The sequence below is a fragment of the Zonotrichia leucophrys genome, chromosome 5 (genome assembly GCF_028769735.1).
Source record: "Zonotrichia leucophrys gambelii isolate GWCS_2022_RI chromosome 5, RI_Zleu_2.0, whole genome shotgun sequence".
Classification (NCBI taxonomy): domain Eukaryota; kingdom Metazoa; phylum Chordata; class Aves; order Passeriformes; family Passerellidae; genus Zonotrichia; species Zonotrichia leucophrys.
In genome coordinates, this window is record NC_088175.1 from 47602163 (window position 1) to 47619335 (window position 17173).

The 17173-nt window shown below is 51.6% G+C and overlaps 1 protein-coding gene across 2 annotated transcripts in view; it reads right to left on the bottom strand.

The window, feature by feature from the left end:
* Nucleotides 1–638: 638 nt before the first annotated feature.
* The window catches only part of BAHD1 (bromo adjacent homology domain containing 1), a 35111-nt gene continuing 18576 nt past the window's right edge, over nt 639–17173 (bottom strand). Inside the window, exons 2-7 of one of the 2 annotated variants that reach the window (XM_064715198.1) lie at nt 14276–15919; nt 10881–11239; nt 9170–9329; nt 8119–8195; nt 5986–6077; nt 639–3778 (exon numbers count right to left, since the gene is read on the bottom strand). In XM_064715198.1, coding sequence (XP_064571268.1) covers nt 3589–3778; nt 5986–6077; nt 8119–8195; nt 9170–9329; nt 10881–11239; nt 14276–15902 — 2505 coding nt within the window. In that variant the 5' untranslated portion in view covers nt 15903–15919 and the 3' untranslated portion in view covers nt 639–3588. Of the gene's footprint in view, nt 3779–5985; nt 6078–8118; nt 8196–9169; nt 9330–10880; nt 11243–14275; nt 15920–17173 lie in introns of both variants that reach the window. The other variant, XM_064715197.1, reaches the window with a different exon arrangement.

Below are 17173 nucleotides of genomic sequence, written 5' to 3' on the forward strand. Positions count from 1 at the left end.
CAGCCTTGCACTCCCAAGCTCTGTGGCTGGCTGGGAGCCCCCCTGAACAGCTCTCAGCTGCGTGTGGCTGCAGACACTCCCACCAGGTATTCCCAATCCCATGATCCTGCTCCTCAAGCAGGTTATTTGACTCCTGTCTGCTCTTCTCCCACTTGGAATCTCTCTGGCCCCTTGGGATGTCTGTGTAGATGGCTCAGCTAATGGGACCTGTCCTCAGGGTGCAGGTGGCGCTTGGTGCCACAGGGCCGTGACACTCAGATGGCAGAAGCTGGTGGAGAGAGCATTCCAAGGGAGACACTTTTCCAAAGGAACCTTCCCAAATGCTTCCTTCAGGGCTCCTAAAGCCTAGCTGAAACAAGATCTGTCACCACTACCTGCCCTGCTTGGACAGCAGAGACTCAAATATTCCACCGACTGTGGCTGTCAAGATCAGAATGGAGAAAAGTCAGTCAATCCCTGCCTATCCTGCTGCCACTTGCTCTATTTCCATGGAAAACCCAACAAATTGCTCATCCCACAACCATGAGCACCCACATCTGATCCCAAGCAATCCTAACTCCTGCAACCACCAGGTCTAGGCTGGAAGTTCATGCAGGAATGGGAAGAACAGTCCAGCACTGGTTTGTTTTCTAAATCAATACGATTTTTCAAATTTATTTTTTAAGAATTACTTCTAATATATCTTTCTCACAGAAGGAGGGAATAGGGAATGTTCTCATTCCATCTGTAAACAATGAAATACAGATCTGGGAAACCAGGGAAGAGACACAAAAAAGTGCATTTTACAAAATTATCAACTAAAATATATTTTACATGTATTACGCTTCAATTTAAATTCTACCGACTGCATTTTTCAGTTTCAAAAAATATTTCCATATCTAATAGATTAAAAAAGCAGGAAATCTTTTCATTAGGGATAAGACAGTTCATTTACATGCTGTTTGCACAACAGCATCAGCAACCACGTGAACCTCAATGTTCATGGCCTGAAGCAGATTCAACATGAGAAGAGTTCAGGTTTGTCCTCTCCAGAGCTGGACCGGAGCCCGTTATGGACCCAGGGCAAGGATAACTTCCCTGCTACATGGAGAGGAGCCAGGACAAGGTGGGAGCAGGGGGAGATGGGGCAGAAGGAGGAATTTCAGTGAGTTACTGTGTTTCCAAGGCTGGGTCTCACACCTGGGCCCAGCTGCAGCAGTGCTCAGGCTCACCTGGCTGGTGGGTCCGGCAGCATTCCGTGTCCAAAGCACTGCCAGGGAGAAATGGCCACTGCAGCTCTCCTGCTTCAGGTTCAGGGACAAAGGAGTCCCCATGAAACCAAACACGTGGATTTAGAGCTTCCCATCACCTCCCACTCACTGTGGGGTGCAGCTGCTGCACTCCCCCCACGGCCGAGCAGCTGCCATTCCCTCCGTGTCACGGGCAGGAGCAGCTTCACTTCTCCAGCATCCTCCCTCCCTGCTCAGGGGAAAACCACTTCATATCCTCCCCCAGAAGCATCAGAGAGCACAATCTCCAATGCCTCCTTGCACCCCTTCATCCGAGTGTCCCCACAGTGCCACCACTTCCCAACCCAACGCAGCCCCACCACGTCATTCCAAGAGACCCCCAGTGCAAAGCTAATTGTTCAGGAGAGATCTGGGCAATCCCTTTGACACCAACAGTATCTTGAGGTATAAGTGAGAGAAGATGCTTCACCTGACAATTCTTGCTTGCACACCTGGGATCCCCCTTCTTGGAGCTGGGTGTTCTCCCTGGGCTATGCAGGTGGGAATAAACAGGAATTTTCCAGCAGGAATCATCCACCAGCTGCAGGGAGATGCCTGCCTGCTGTGGCAGGTGCCAGACCTTGTCATCCCCTCCAGCCATCGCCTCCAGACACGTTTCCCTCTTTGGTATGTAGAGCAAATCTCTGGAGAACTCCTGCATGCCTGAACTATTCCATGGAAGGAACTGGATGCCATGGGCTTTCTCTCCAGGCCGGGCAGGTGTGTGGCCACTGGAGCAAGGTGACAAGACCTGTGTCCCCAGGGAGTACAGGGAATGCTGCTTCCACTGACAGGACATTAAAGCAGAATGGACACTTCCACCATGGAACACAAGTTCAGAAGCCCCAAAAGACTGGGAAAACGCAGATCCCTCGATTCAGTGAGCAGCTCCAGCCAGCAGGAATTTGGGTGGCACGGGGTCAGTTCTGCTGTAAGTTAGTGCAATCTCGGGCTGGGCTCCCAGCCTGGTGCAGTGACTCCCCAGGATGTGACACTGTCCTTTGGTTTGCTTTGGGATTAACTCCAAGTTAGCGTTGAGATAAGCTAAGGTCTGTCTGGGATCTAAGGTCTGTCTGGGATCTGTACAGGTAAGGCAAGAGGCAGGACCTGCGGGCTCACATGGTCCATGCGAACCTTTCCCAATGCTCAGGTCCTTTCAGGAGCCCAAAGCCACTTTGGTGAGCTTGCTCAGACACTGGGATGAGTTTGGAGGGGGAGAGGCTGCTGACGACTTCAACAGCACTCCCAGGATCAGGACAGTCACGTGGGGAAGGAATTTTAAAAAGCCAGAAACACATAAGAAAAGGGTTTGCCACTTCCCCCTCTGGCTTCTTCCCACTTGCAGACACATGGGGACAAGCAGGGTCTGTAAACGACATTACAGGAAACAAACTGGGAAGAAAGAGAAAATCCAGGGCCCCCTGAGCCATCAGAGGAAGAGCAACACTCAGAAGAGAAGAGGAAACATGGTTCTCCCCATCACAGCCCACTTTGTGAGCTCCAAGCTTCCAAGCGACGAGTGCCGGTGAGTGCTTGGCCATGGGAATGGGGCATAAAATCCTGTGGGCTCAGCCAGGACACCTGGGACAGGACCAACTCTAGCCCTACACTGCAGTGTGACACCTGCCACCTTGCCAGCTCCCTCTGCTCCACCATGGAACAAGCTCCAAGCTCCAGTCTAGGTGGGGAGGTGAGGGAAAAGACAGGGGAGAACAGGGGTCACCTCTTCCCCTGGTGGAGCAACACCTATCCAAGCATGACACAAGGCCTCTCTGCACCCAGGCAGCTCCCCAAGCTGCATTTTGAAGCTCTCACCATGGGAATCCTCAGAGTCTGTCCTGTGGAACCAAGGAGACTCTCCTGTGCTCTGCCAAGAGCTGGGCTCAGTTCAGGGCCCGAAAACCCCCGAGTGACCCAGCCAGACTCCACAAACACTGCACTGACACATCCCTCCTGCACCTTGGCGCCGTTCCCCCAGCCATGGCTCTGCACTGCTTCCTGGCTTTTATCCCCTGCAAACCCTCCCAATAGATGCAGCTCTACATACATATATAGATATAGATTTACTTATGCAAATCCCTATATCTATATACATATATTTATTTTTTTTTTACGTATATATTTTCATTTATGCTTTTAATGAAGTGCTGTGCTTTCAGCTGCTGCCTCCCCCTCCAGGGGCTCCGCTCCTCGCACGCTCCCAGTCCCAGGGCGGAGCGCTGGGCGCTCCCACCTGCAGCAGCATGAGGTGGGTGACAGTGCACAGGTGTCCCAGGCCACGGGGGGCGCTCGCTGCCGCCCGCTCCGAGCCACGGCTGCGCTACTGCGGGTTCTTCAGGATGCGCCCGTGCCTGAAGTCGTAGACGTGACGACAGAGGAAAACCAGCTCGGGGTCCGTGTCCTCAGGCACCTTGCGGTGCAGAGGGGTGGAATACTCCTCCGAGGGAGGAACCATGATGGTTTTCCTGCCCGGGATCCCTTCGACTCGACGCTTTGCCAAGGCACAAAATCTGCAGGGCAATCACATCGGAAGAGTTATCAGAGGATCCTGGAATGCTTTGGGTTGGAAGGGACATTAAGGCTCATCCAGTCCCACCCCTGCCAAGGGCAGGAACCTTTCACTAGGTTCCACCTTCCACTAGTCCAGGTTGCTCCAAGCCCATCCAACCTGGTTTTGGACCCTGCCAGGGATGGGCAGCCAGAGCTTCTCTGAGCCAGGGCCTCACCACCCTCACAGGGAAAAATTTATTCCTAATGTCCCATCTATCCCTGCCCTTTGGCAGTGTGAAGCCATTCCCCCTTGTTCTGGCACTCCAGGCCCTTGTAAACAGTCTTTCTCCATTTTTCCTGTAGGCTCCCTTGAGGTACTGGAAGGGGAAATTAGGTCACTCCAAAGCCTTCACTTTTTCAGGATGAACAATCCCTATTCTCTCAGCCTTTCCTCATAGGAGAGGTGCTCCATCCCTCTGATCAACCTGATGGCCTCCTCTGGACTTGCTCCAACAGGTCCGTGTCCTTCCTGTGCTGGGGATCATGAACTCATTCTCTCTCCTGTTGCCTGTGTCCTGCTGGGAGCCACAACTGCAGCTGCTGGGGGATCAGGGGAAGGGAAGGAATGTGGACAAAGCTTTGTTCAAAGAGAACTCCTGCAGGAAGCAACACAGGTTTGTATTTCCATGCTGGTGGATATCGTACAGCACCAAATATGATAGCAATTTAAAGAAAAAAGGTTTAAAATATTGTTTTTAGTGCTTTGGCCTCATTTTTGCTAATTAGCCCCTAATAAATGCTTATAAACTGACGTTTAGGAAAACAAAGAATTCAGGATGCCTTCAGGGAACATCTCTCAAAGGTGACCTGACCCAGAAGAGCATGAAAGAATTCCTGCCAGTAGCTGTTCCAGAAGACTGGGGTGTTAGAATGGAAAGGAACTGCTTTGATCCAAAGCTTGGGGATGGGGTTTTTTGTTTGGTTGGCTTTGTTTGGTTTGTTATTCTTGGGGTTAGGTTGGGTTTTTATGTTTGTTAGGGGTTTTTAAGTGTTCTCAAAAGCAAGATCAAAATTCAACTTCTAAAGCGTTTGTACGCCAGTTTGTTTTTAGAAATTCCAAGAGCAGAGCCCTGGGCAAGGAGCAGGCTGAGGAGGAGGCCTCAGGCATCCCCTCCATGGCAGGGCTGCACAGACCACAAGATGCACCCAGCAGAACTGACATTTAAAGCACTGGTTTGCATTATGGGTTTGTGCCCATTCAATCCCTATTTTCCTTCAGCCCTGTGCACCCATCACAGGATGGCAGGCTGGAATATGGATGCTGGGAAGTTCCTACTGACAAAGCTGCAATTCAATCACCAACAGCTCAACTATAACAGCCCAAGTCACTGCTCCAAGGGGTGCTGCTGCCATAATCCCAGGATCTGGTGTCCAGCATGAATGCTGGCACTTGTATCAGCAGGTTTTTGGGTAGTTTGGCACCTGTGGCCAACAAGGGATGGGTACATAGGATCTCTCCCTAGCTCACTTAGTTTTTAGCTCCAAGTCCCATATTTTCCTGTACACCTGTTCCTGTCTTCCTTGAAACCACATGCAGTGGTCATACATGCATCCATATCTGGGAGTCCCTTGAGAGGAGCACAAAGAGGCTGGGGAAGGGTCTGGAGCACCAGGAGTAGCTGAGGAAGCTGGGGGGGGCTCAGCCTGGAGAAAAGGAGGCTCGGGGGGACCCTCTGGCTCTCCACAACTCTCTGACAGGAGGGTGCAGCCAGAGCCTGTCAGGCTCTGCTCCCAGGGAACAAGGGACAGGTTGAGAGGAAGCAGCCTCAAGTTGCACCAGGGGAGATTTAGGTTGGATATTGGGAGAATTCAGGGAAAGGATGGCCAGGCCTTGGAACGGGCTGTGGTGGAGTCCCCGTCCCTGGAGGGATTTAAAAGCTGTGTGGATGTGGCACTTGGGGGCACAGGTCCGTGGTGGCCTTGGCAGCTCCAGGGGAACAGCTGGACTCGATGATCTTAAGGGTTATTTTCCAACCCAAAAGATTCCATGATCCTACACAATCCAGACCTGTAATGGATGTGGAGCAGGAGAGGCTCCCTGCCTGCAGCTCCAGCCACAGCACAGCCCGCAGGCTGGGACAGCGGGGCTGGCTGGAATGGGCAGGGTGAGAGAGGCTGGAGGCCGGGGGAGGTTTGGGAAGTGCAGCAGGTTCAGAGCTCCACCTACCTGCAGTACTCTGCGAAGGTCAGCACGTAGCACTTCTCCTCGATGCAGGCGACGCTGTTCTCGTCCTGGTGCCGCGACGCAAAGATCTCATTCTGTGCGAGCAGGGAGGGGACAGACAGGTCACCCAGCTGGCCAGAGCCCCAGGAGGCACGGCCAGCTGCACACCCGCACCCACCCAGAGAGGGAATGGGGAGCTCTGCACCTTCACCATCGCCAAAGCATGCCCACAGTGAATACTGTTCAGAGGCAGTGTCCCACGTAACCCAGGCACCTGCCGTGTGCTCTCTGCACCACGTTTCATCCAGCAACAGAGAGCAAAGGACTCTCCCACCATCTCACCCTGCCCAGCACATTTTGTGAGACCAAGTGCTCCAATACTCCACGAATTTCCAATGTCACAAAGCTCTTCAGCAGCAAGGCCATGGCTGGCTGCATCCTCAGTCTCCCCTTTCTTCCTGAATTCCCTAATCCATCTTTATATCTTAGAAACTTAAAGAAACCCTTCTTATCCAACCACTTCCTCCCCCCAATTGAATTAAAAAAGCTGGTTTAGTGAGAGAAGTAGCAACAGCCTTTTTCAGAATCATGGAATAGAATCCTGCTATGGTTGGGGTTGGTAGGGACCTTAAGGATCATTTCATTCCACTGCCTGCCATGGGCAGGGACACCTTACACTAGACCAGGTTGCTTCCAAGCCCCATCCAGCTTGGCCTGGAACACATCCAAGGAGGATCAGCCACAACCTCTACTGGCAAACTTCTCTTCAACTTTTCCCAGAGTAATTTAGGGAATTTGGCTCTGCAGCAGGAAGGATTGGTTATACACAGGGTAACCCAGACAGAGCCACTGAGAAGAACTTCAGGTATGGTTAGATCAGCAGAGATGATCTCTGGGAACACGGATGCCCTGCACAAGTCTGGAAGCATTCCCTGCAGGCTCCATTTCTGCTTTGCTGGAAGGGAAAACTCACAAAAGGGTGAACATTTGGGGACAGGGTTGATCAGGGACACTGAGAATGCCACACCTGCCTTCTGCACCTTGGGGTTCTGGTTTACTCCTCGAGTCAAAACTACCTGAGTCACCCTGGCAAGCCTGGCCCAGCCCTCAGCCCAAGCTCTCTCTTGTTTGAAGAATTGTGTAATTTAAATGGCTTTGCAAAAACCTGGCCTAATTCCTCCTGGCATTCTCGCTGGACTGAAATGCAACTGGATACACTCACCTTTCATTTATAAAGTGCCACATTTTGGTTTAGGAACTCACCTGTGCCCTGCAAACGAGGCAGTTACAATTCCCTGGCTGCTCTCAAACCCTCCCTCCCTTTTTATTTAAAAAAAGTAATAGAAATTAAGAAAGCACCAAGTTTTTAAAATTGGGTTGCACACAGCAGTGAATTCTTCATTCCCAGTTAAAACCAGCTTGTTCTGTCACCCAACACAAGCCCATGCAAAGCAGAGCAAGGCGTGAAGTCACAGTGATTCACACGTTTTTTCTTTAAAAAGCAACTCCATTATCCTGGCACAGCATCCTCAAGCCAGACTTTAGTTCTCATCATAAATCTATGCAGGGCATGGATGATGCATCCACGTTTCTGTACAAAACTAACACGTTTTTGGAGTTTAAGTAGCAGATTAAGGGATTTATTAAAAGGCAGCACATGACACAGGCACTTCAGTTTCCTGCAAAATGGCAGCAGGAGCTTTTGCATCAGGCTCTGCAGTCCTTTAGGAATTAGAATGTCCTTTTGGAAAGGTGTCTGATCTTGATTCAGTATAAACTTACTCTTCCTTACTCTTAAGGTAATAGTCAAAATTACTTTTTACTTCGTATGTGTAATTTTCTCAGATTAAAGGGAGAAACATCAACACTCAGCAGTTTCTGTTTGAGCCTCCATGTAAGGAACTCAGCAGCTTTTTTGAGAGCCCAGATTTTCTCCACAGGACAATAAATCTGGGGGAAAAGCCCAACTACAGGACACCACCACTCAACACATCTGGCAGCAGCTGCATCCCAGCCAAGAGCGCTGTGCTGTGCTGAGCTGGAGGCCACCCAGGAATGCAGGAGATGTTGGGGCAGTGCCCCCCTCCTGCTGCAGGAGCACAGAGAGCCCGGGATGCCCTGGCCCTGGGGACTCACCTGGTGCATGCTGGGGTTGCGGCCTCCCTGAGTGTGCTCTGGTCTGTAATACCACAGGAGGCTCATCATCAGCTCCCCTGCAACAGCACACATGAGAACAAGTCAGCCCTCAGCTTCTCCGAGTGTTTTCCTACTCATTCCCAGCTTCCTCCTGCTGCTCCATCCCCTTCATTCCCACAGTGCTCACGGAGAGGCAGCTGTGGCTGATAAATATTTCACGCTGAACTAGGTGTCCCTTTGTTACAGCAAGAAGCTGCATGGAGTCGGTCATGTTGCTTTTCCACTACACTTTCGCCTCCTTCTACTCAGGTTACAACATCCCAAGGAAGTCAGGCACAAAAAACTCCCCAAAGATTCAAAAATCAAATGTTTTCACCTGCAAAAAAAAAATCCATTCAGCACACAAGCTGCAAAAGATGCTCATCCAAAGGTGGGAACCTGCAGCATTGATTCCCAGGTTCAAGGCAGAATTGCTGCTGCACTGACACAACCACACTGAGCCTCACCACACCTTGATTTGGGTCTTTTACAGAATTTTTGGGGTTTCTTTTCCCCATTTTTAAGCACGACCTCTACTTTAAAGCACTTGGCTCAGCATCCTTCCTTGGCTCAGGGATTGCCAGGCGTCAGACACCACATCTCACCATAAGGCCCCACAAATCCCATCCCCAGCTCTACTGGGGTCCATCAGAGCTGCTGCAGAAGAGCCCTGTTCCCAACAGCTCCCAGACCAGATGCTGGATTGGAGCAAACAGCAGCTCCCCCGATGTTTGAGCAATGAAATAATACAGGAGAGGGCTGCTAAGACGGGCACTTGGCAAATATTCTATGCTTCCATATCCAGGAAGATTTCCATTTATCAGCCCCAGACGAGTGATTAAGGAGCATTTCAGTTGCTGAACAATCCAAATGGAAGCCATGGCGCTCATCTCCTCTCCATCACCCCGGTACCCGAACCAGCCTGCAGCTCTCCCTAGATCCATTCCTTCCCTGCTTCCAGCTCTCTCTGTCAAGCACACACACACACACACACACTGTGCAGGCACAGTACCTGTCTTGGGGTCCTCCCAGAGTGCAGAGATCTTGGCCACGTAGGGCATGGATTTCTTGCGGGGCCCGGATTTGAGGAGCACGGTGTCCCGCACGCGGATGATCTCCCCGTCCCTCTCCACGGCCTGGTAGCTCTTGCGCACGGCCGGCTCCGGCTCGTTCTGCACACACAGGGACCAAACAACCCAGTCAGCAGGCAAAGGGCGACTTCATGGCCCTCCTTCATGAGGGGCAGCTCACCAGGGGGACAGCACATCTCACAAAAGCTCTAACTGCTGAAAATAATACTCTGATTTCAAATTAAACCACACTCGCTCCTTCCATTCTGCACGCAAAACCACAAACTTCAGGAAAATCACCTTTCCACCTGCCTACCTGGAGGCCTGCTTTTCTTTCCCATTCAAAGGCACTGAAAATTGTGTTTTGGATGCTGTTTCTCTGATACAAACATGGTAAAAACCAATAAAACATGAAGCAGGGCAGGGAGTGGCAGGGAGGCCGTGGCACAAAGCCTTCCTTAGCAGGACTGCCAATGATTCCTTTGTACCCTCTGACAGTACAAAATAATCACTTTTAGGACTATGAACCAGGGGTTTTTAGCATGCTTTTGCTCTGAGTTTCATTTCAGAGTGCCTGAGCAGGATGGTTTAACCTCCTGCCAGATCTCCCAGGCAGGATTGGAAGCATCCTAAGGAGATTAATGTCTCACTGCTCCTTTGGGGTGTGACAGCCTGAGGGGTGGATGCACAAGGCCAGTCCCTGGCCCTGACAGGCTTCATTCTGGCACAGTCCTTGGCACCTGGGCACAGTCCCAAAGGCTAAAGCTCCAAAACCTGCCCTGGCTGCTGCTCCCTGCAGCCTGAGGTTGTGCTACCACACCAAGCAGCAGCACAGACCCCGCCTGGACCATGGCTCTCCTTCCTCCTGACATCTACTGCACATCAGTGCCTTGTCCCACCTTCCCAGACACCACGTGGGGCCCATTCCAAGCTCTTATGCTTTAATAAGATGAAGGATATTGCCTTCTCTCACAATTGAAGTGGACTTGACTGCACCTAATTGAATTCTCTGGCAGGAAATCTCCCATCTTACAGGAAGCAGTCTCTGCTCCTGAACGCAACAAATGGGAAAGTACAGACAGGAAATCCCTGGAGAAGCAACTGGTCGTGCCACCATGCAAGTTACAAGAAAGGGGATTTTGGGTGCTAGAAAAATTCCACCTGGGAGCCACTACACTGTCTCAGTCCTCTATGTGCTGGGAGATTCTTCTGGGGCTACAGACACCCTAAGTGAGAGCCACATCATGAGAGCTGCCTCTAGATGTGCCCCTTATAATGAGGCTACAACAACACTCAGCTTCTCAGACAGGTTTGCCCTACCCAGGAGAAAGCAGCTGGAGGATGATCCCAGCAGGATGGACTCCCACGTGCCTCGGGTGCCACCCTTGTACATGCCAGAGCTGGGAGGATCCATCACCTTTGAGCTGAGGCCAGCACAGGAGCAGCAGGTTCTCCTCCCCTCCCAAACCACACCGTGCAAGGTAACACCAGGACACACAGGGAACAGAGCCAGCAGTGCCTCTGCTCCCATCAGGTTCTAGACAGCACCTAGTGACCATCTCCAGCTGGAAGAGGACCCACAACTCCCAAGCCTTCACGCCTGGAGGTTCCCAGGCAGCTGTCCCTGCCCAGCCCCAGCACCCAGACACGTACCACGACGTAGACAGCCTTCTCGCAGGCCGTGCCCACGGGCATCCAGCCGTTGGTGGCCCTGCGCCGGCCGATGCGCGGCTGCTTGGGGTGGGAGTGGCTGCCCGCCGCTTTGCTGTTGGAGGCGTGCAGGCAGCCCGGAGTATTGCGCAGCCCCGACTTGGAGCCACTGGGGGGCTTGGAGCTCTGAGGGCATTCTCGGGCCATGGTCTGAGGGTCAGAGTTGGGGGTCTGCAGGTGAGGAACGGGCTCTGCAGCCGGCGGCACGCTGGGCACGGGACATCCTGAGAGCGGGTGGGCAGGCGACGCGGGGTGTCCTGCCACCGGGATTGTGAGGTTCAGCTGGTCCAGAGACTTGCAGCCTTCTAAGGGAAGGGAAGAAATGAGTCACGGATCTCATCTGGAACGTAAAGCAACTACACAGCTGGGACTGTCCCACACCGTGGCCGCTTTTGCCCGAAATCCCCTTTATTGCATTATAGCTGTAAAGACTCTCCAGGCTGTAATTTCATTTTGCACTGTCACTGGATTGTAAAAGCAAAGCCATTTCCGAGCTTGCGTGTTCCAGTGCTCCGCAGATGACACTGCACCACAACAAACCCATCTGAATCCCAAGTAATGCCAGCCAGGAATACACACAAGGCTGGCCAGTGTCCAAAGCAGTTCCAGCCTGTCAATATGTATAAAAGAAATAAAAGGCTTATCGAAACAATGAGAAGGATTAAATCATGCTGCCAAAAGCAGCCAGCTTCTTTCAAAAAGCCAAATTCTACTAATCAGGGAAAATTGAGAAGATTCTCCAAATTAAGTCCAGAAAGATGAAACAAGGTGGAACACAACCACAAGATGCTGCATCCTCAGCAAAACTGTGTCCCTGCAGCAGATACAGGAACCTCAGCAGGTTGGAATTTGGCTGACGCTGCCTCTCAGAGCATCCCAGAAATACATTGTTCCACTCAGGAGTCACAAACAAGTCTCAACCCAGGCCAAGGGAAGAACCAGTTGTAATTATGCCCTATCAGCAGGAAAAGAGCTCCTGGACCAATACACCATGCACTCCTGTTCCCTAACGGGAGACTGTGCTTTTTGGGGTGACCAGAGCACAGCTCCAGTCAGGCTCCAGAAGATGCCTCAGACCAGAGCTTACAAACCTGAAGGGAGAATTCCACCCAAAGCCACACAGCTCCAGCCAAAGAACTGCTGGGCCTCCTGCCTCCCCACCTTACCCTCCCTAAGGCTGCAGCCAAGCCACTGTGGAGCTGTGAGTGCAAGGGATGCCACAGATCATCCTCATCAATCAATCAATCAATCAATCAATCAAATCAACCCCATGTAGCAAATGCCACAAGAACTCCAGGCACTGGCAGGCACAGGACACATGGAGCAAGGAATCACCTCTCAGGTATTTTGCTTACAAAAGCAGTTTTTAAGCTTTAGCTAGAGCAAGATAAAGCTTCACAAAAATCTTTACTGAACGTCAAAGCCCTGGTGCAGAACTGCTCTTGCTGGCACCCCTGGGACTCCTTCCTCGGTCACGCACACTTCCAGCCTCTCCAATGGCACTGGCACTAAAGCAGCTCTCACAGCCTGTCCCAGCTCCTTTCCACCACACTGCCCAACCACTGCCCAGGATCACAGCCCAGTCCCTGGATTTGTACCACACAGACACTGATATTTCCCTACAAACACCTAGAAGACGCCAAATCAGACAGATGTAACACACAGCATTTGGTATGTCAGGCTGGATCCCTCTCTGATGGGAGCCTGCTGCTTGCAGCCAAAGTGCTGCTTCAGTTCACTCTAGGGAAGGAAAATATTTCAGAGGTGCATAATTATATAGAAATCAATCCCTAAGGCACCATCAATATTCTCTGAGGCATCCTTATATTCCTCAGTCCACAAACCAAAATCTCAATGATTCTGGTGTTATAGGTTTTTAAATCCAAGTTGTTCCCAGCAAGGAAATCACAGCAAGGGAGATCTCAGTAGAGGGGTGACACACTAGCAAATACCCACTCCTGGAACTGCTGCTGCCCTTGCCAGCACCAGGAGAAATCACTGAATCCACAGGCAGGGCTGAGCTCTGGAAAATACTCTGTCTGCACTGCCTGCATCCTTCTGGCTGCACAAAATCAGAGGCACTAGCATGCAAAAGCTGAGGAACAAAGTAGACTGGTATGACCTCGGGGCACTCCACAGGAACTGTCAGGCAAGAACATACTGTTGAGCTGGTTGTCTTGTGAGCACTCCCCTTTCAAGAGCTCTGAAGCCACCAGCGAGCCCTGTCTGGCTGCTGCTGCAGGAAGCAGCACCATGACAGCAGGGATATTTCGGGAAAACAGAAATTACACTTCAACCAAACACTCCTGAGCTTCAGCAGCTTCCTACAACGGGAGATGACAAAGCCTCGCTTGAACCAAAACTCCATCCACCTACCTGAAAATCTGTTCTCAGTGGGTAAGTCGTGCCAGCTCTTGGCTGGAACACGTGGTTAGTGCAAAGATCCCACGCTGGCACTCCCAGCAGCTGGAGAGCAGCCTCCTCTACAGACCAACTGTTTGCAGCACTGTCCAGCCTGGCGTTACACACAGCGCTGGTGTCTGATAACCCCCACACAGCACTCCACTTTTAAATATTTAAAAAGGTATTTTTCAATGGCAGAGGCAAAGCTCCAAGAAAAAGCAGGAAGTCTGAAAAGCAGGCGGGGACAGAGGAGAACCAGGCAGGTAAAGATATTTCCATACCCCCTCACCTCTCCTAATTCCAGTGCTTCATTGTCAGACAGAGAGCAAAGATGGGCTCAAGAATTCCCAAACTAACAGTGTGCCTGGCACTTAGACCACCACAGTGAAACTCCCTATGCAGCCCTGCCAGCTTTGATCAACCCGTGGAATCCAAAAAGCCTGCAGTCCCCAGCTGGCACTGCTAGAGTCTAACAGCAGAGGCAATGCCTGCTTCTCCACAGGCTCTGTGAGGATGCCTCAGCCCCCAGAGCGGGGCTTTGGGATGGGAGTAACTCATCCTGGTGTGCTCCCGACCCTCGGCTCAGCGTGGCACAGCGGGATGGCGTGCAGGAACTGAACCCTGCTCGTTTTACACAGATCAAAGCTCAGCCTCAGCCCCAGCGTGACAAACCGTGAGTCAACTTCTCGCTGCCAAAATCCTTTCACCGATTCTCTGCTTTCCACACCAACAAGACCTTTCAGTGGGAAAAACCCCCCGGGCAAAAAAACGGGGGAAGGGGAGGTGGAAGGCGGATCCCTTCCAAGCCGCAGCTCGGCTGTGGAGCTGAGAACTGCTCGCAGAGGGAACCAGCCTCCGGGCAAGCAGGCACCGCGCCGAGCCACCCTCTTCTCCCAGGAACGCCGGCCGGGATTTGCGTGCACTTTGCACCTTACCTGCTGCAAAAGGCATTTTGTAGGGGTAGCTGTTCCGTCCCGCATGCACGCTGCCGATCCTGCCCTCCGGCACATGCACCACGCCGCAGACGCTGTAGCTGCTCACGGCTGCTCCCTCCCCGCAGCAGTACGGAGAGCTGCACCAGTGCAGGGGCTGGAAGTGAGCACCTGATGGCAAGGAACCGGAAGATACCAGGAGCCCCTCGCAGGTCGCAGCCTGCGACAGCTCGTCCTTGGGATAAATGGAGCAGGGGGAATAGCCACTGTATCCGCTTTGGCCGTAATAAACATAAAACCCGTTCATCGGAGTCAGATCTGAGGATTCATAGAGACATCCACAATCCGCGTGATTCCCGGGCACAGGCAAGGGAGGGAACTGCTGCACGGGAAAGGAAGGCTGATGAAATTCCTGTTTGGGGGTTGGGGATTTCTCTCCAGGTCTTCCATACTCCGGCTTCATGGAAGCTTGTCCTCCCATGAGCAAAGGCAGTCTGTGGTAGAAGCCCTCCGTGCTGGCGTAGGAGCCAGACAGCGACTCGTAGGGGACGGGCTCTGTTGTCCCATAGAGCCTGGAAGAGTCCCGCTGCTCCCCTTTCCCAAATGTGCCCACGGTCTGGCCTTGCCAGCCGTGCTGCCCATCCATTTTTAAGCTAGCCACTTCCTTCTTGGATTTGACACAGTTCTTCCGTCCAGCTTTGGCCCATTTGAGTGTAGATTTCGAACAGTGGTTCTCAGACTTGCCCTCCCCGTCCGATTTACTCCTCTGTTTCAGGGGTTGGTCTTTCTCATGGGTCAGCTTCAGGAAGGCCACGGCATTCAGGCTGGCCAGTCTCTTTGGGGTGGGATGGTAGGAGATGGCACCATCCTCCCTCTTTGCCCCATCATCAAAGACCTCATCCAGCGAATGCTCGCAGCTATTGCATTTCTGACTGGGCTCATGCCGGTTCTTTCCTTTCCCTGTTTTCACAGCCGGTTTTTCCAGGGCAGGCCAGTTGTCACCGGCTTTGCACTGCAAGCCCTTGAGGGTACAGTCCCCAGCAGCCTTCCCAGAGTCCCTGCGGAAGCGCCTGCCGGATAACAAGCCATCGTCCCGTTCGAACAGCAGGTTGTTCACCGCCTCGGCGTTCAGCGAGGCCAGCCGGCGCTTCCTGGGCTCCGAGGGAGCAGGATCAAAGTCCTGCTCCGGCCCGGGATAAGTTGCTGCGCACTTCTCCCCGGATGAGTCACTCTTGCCCGCTCCCACAGGCTGAACTTGTTCCGAGAACAAAGCAGATCCCAAACCCTCAACCCAGCTGGCAAGGTGCTTTTTTTTACAGCTTGGGGTCTGTTTGGACAGAGAGCCAGCCACATCCTCCAGCCTGGTGAGGAGGACCTTGCAGGTCTTTTTGCTCACCGAGGGGAGCAGCCGCCTCCGCAGCGGGTACGTCTTTCGCACTTCGCGCAAACTCTTGCTTTTGTTATTCCCTACAAACCCACTGGGACACTTTGGAGCCTTCGAGGCATCTCCGTCCCGCTGCTCTGCGTTGGCCCTGTCCATCCTCCTGCTGCCTGTTGGCGACGAGGCCTGGCCAGCAGAACCAGCTGGATGTTTCAGAAGGAAAAGTTGTTTTTTCCGGGCATGCGTCATAGGATCAATGTCCAATCCTGGGAACGAACGGGAGAAAACATCTATTAATATCGCTGAGAGGGTCCCATCTCCTCACAAAGCACCAACTGCCAATTAGGAAATATTTGGGGAAGCTTGTTTCTATACAGCAGAGTCTATTTGGGTGATGGCCAGTTAAGCCAATTAAGAGACAGGATGCAATTAGATGTGGTTTAATATTAAGCCATGGAACACGACAGTAATTAAAAGCCAGGTGGTGATGGCAAATGCCACAGCAGCTGGGGAAAGCTGGGTCTGGACAGAGAGCTGTCCACCAGCTCCCTCTTCCACTGATGCTGTTCCTAACACCTTACAAATTCCCACCAAATCTCCAAAATCTGAAGGCTGGTCCAGGGCACAGAGCAGAAATAACCCCCGGCCTGTGACTGCCTGCATGTTGATACAGGCAAGCTGTTCCAGTTTCATTTTCTGAGACAATTAGGCAAAAGAAAAACAAAAAGTCCACCTACTCAGGTGAAAAGAAAACCTGGGCTATTAAGCAGAGACCTGCCAACATTAATAAATTAAATACATGCAAATCTCTGTGCAGGTTGGAACCTGGCTGCCCACTTGCTCTTGTCATTCCCTGTAGTTGTGTTTTATAAAAGTTGTGGGCATCGAACACCAAATCACAATGGGCAGAGGGGCCCCAAAGATACATTCATGGCAGGAAAAAGAAGCCTGGGCTTCCTGAGTTATCCAGCACCCGATTTTTAATTAAGAAATTCTTCAGTCTACAGCTTGGAGGTCCAAGGCTGAGAGAGGATATGGCTGGGTGATACCAACCTAGAGACATTAAAAATGTCAGTGTAAATGGGTGATAGTGGAATAGATTTAATGAAGTCTGTTTCCGAGCACCAGACACAGCAGCAAAGGACAATTACTTTCATTCAATGGTATTTACAAAATGGTCAAATTCCATTTATTGGCAGCAAAGAGCTGATCTTTTTATCAGCATCCACCTAGGATGGGTTTGCTCTTCCCTGCAATCAGGATTCAGGCTGTAACTCCCCTCAATTGACACTGGTCTGCCACTTTTGAGGCTTTTAATTAAAGCTCCTACTGCTTTGGCAGTGATTAGAACAAAGCTCCCGAATTACAAGAACTGTTCATTTGATATGGTTTAATCAAGCTGATAATTAGATTATCTATTTGAAATAAGCCCAATGTGTTTTAATTGCCTTACTTATATATGCATTAACTAAGGGAAATTCAGGAATTGAAACCCGCTGGGGTTTGCATGGTGCTTTTTT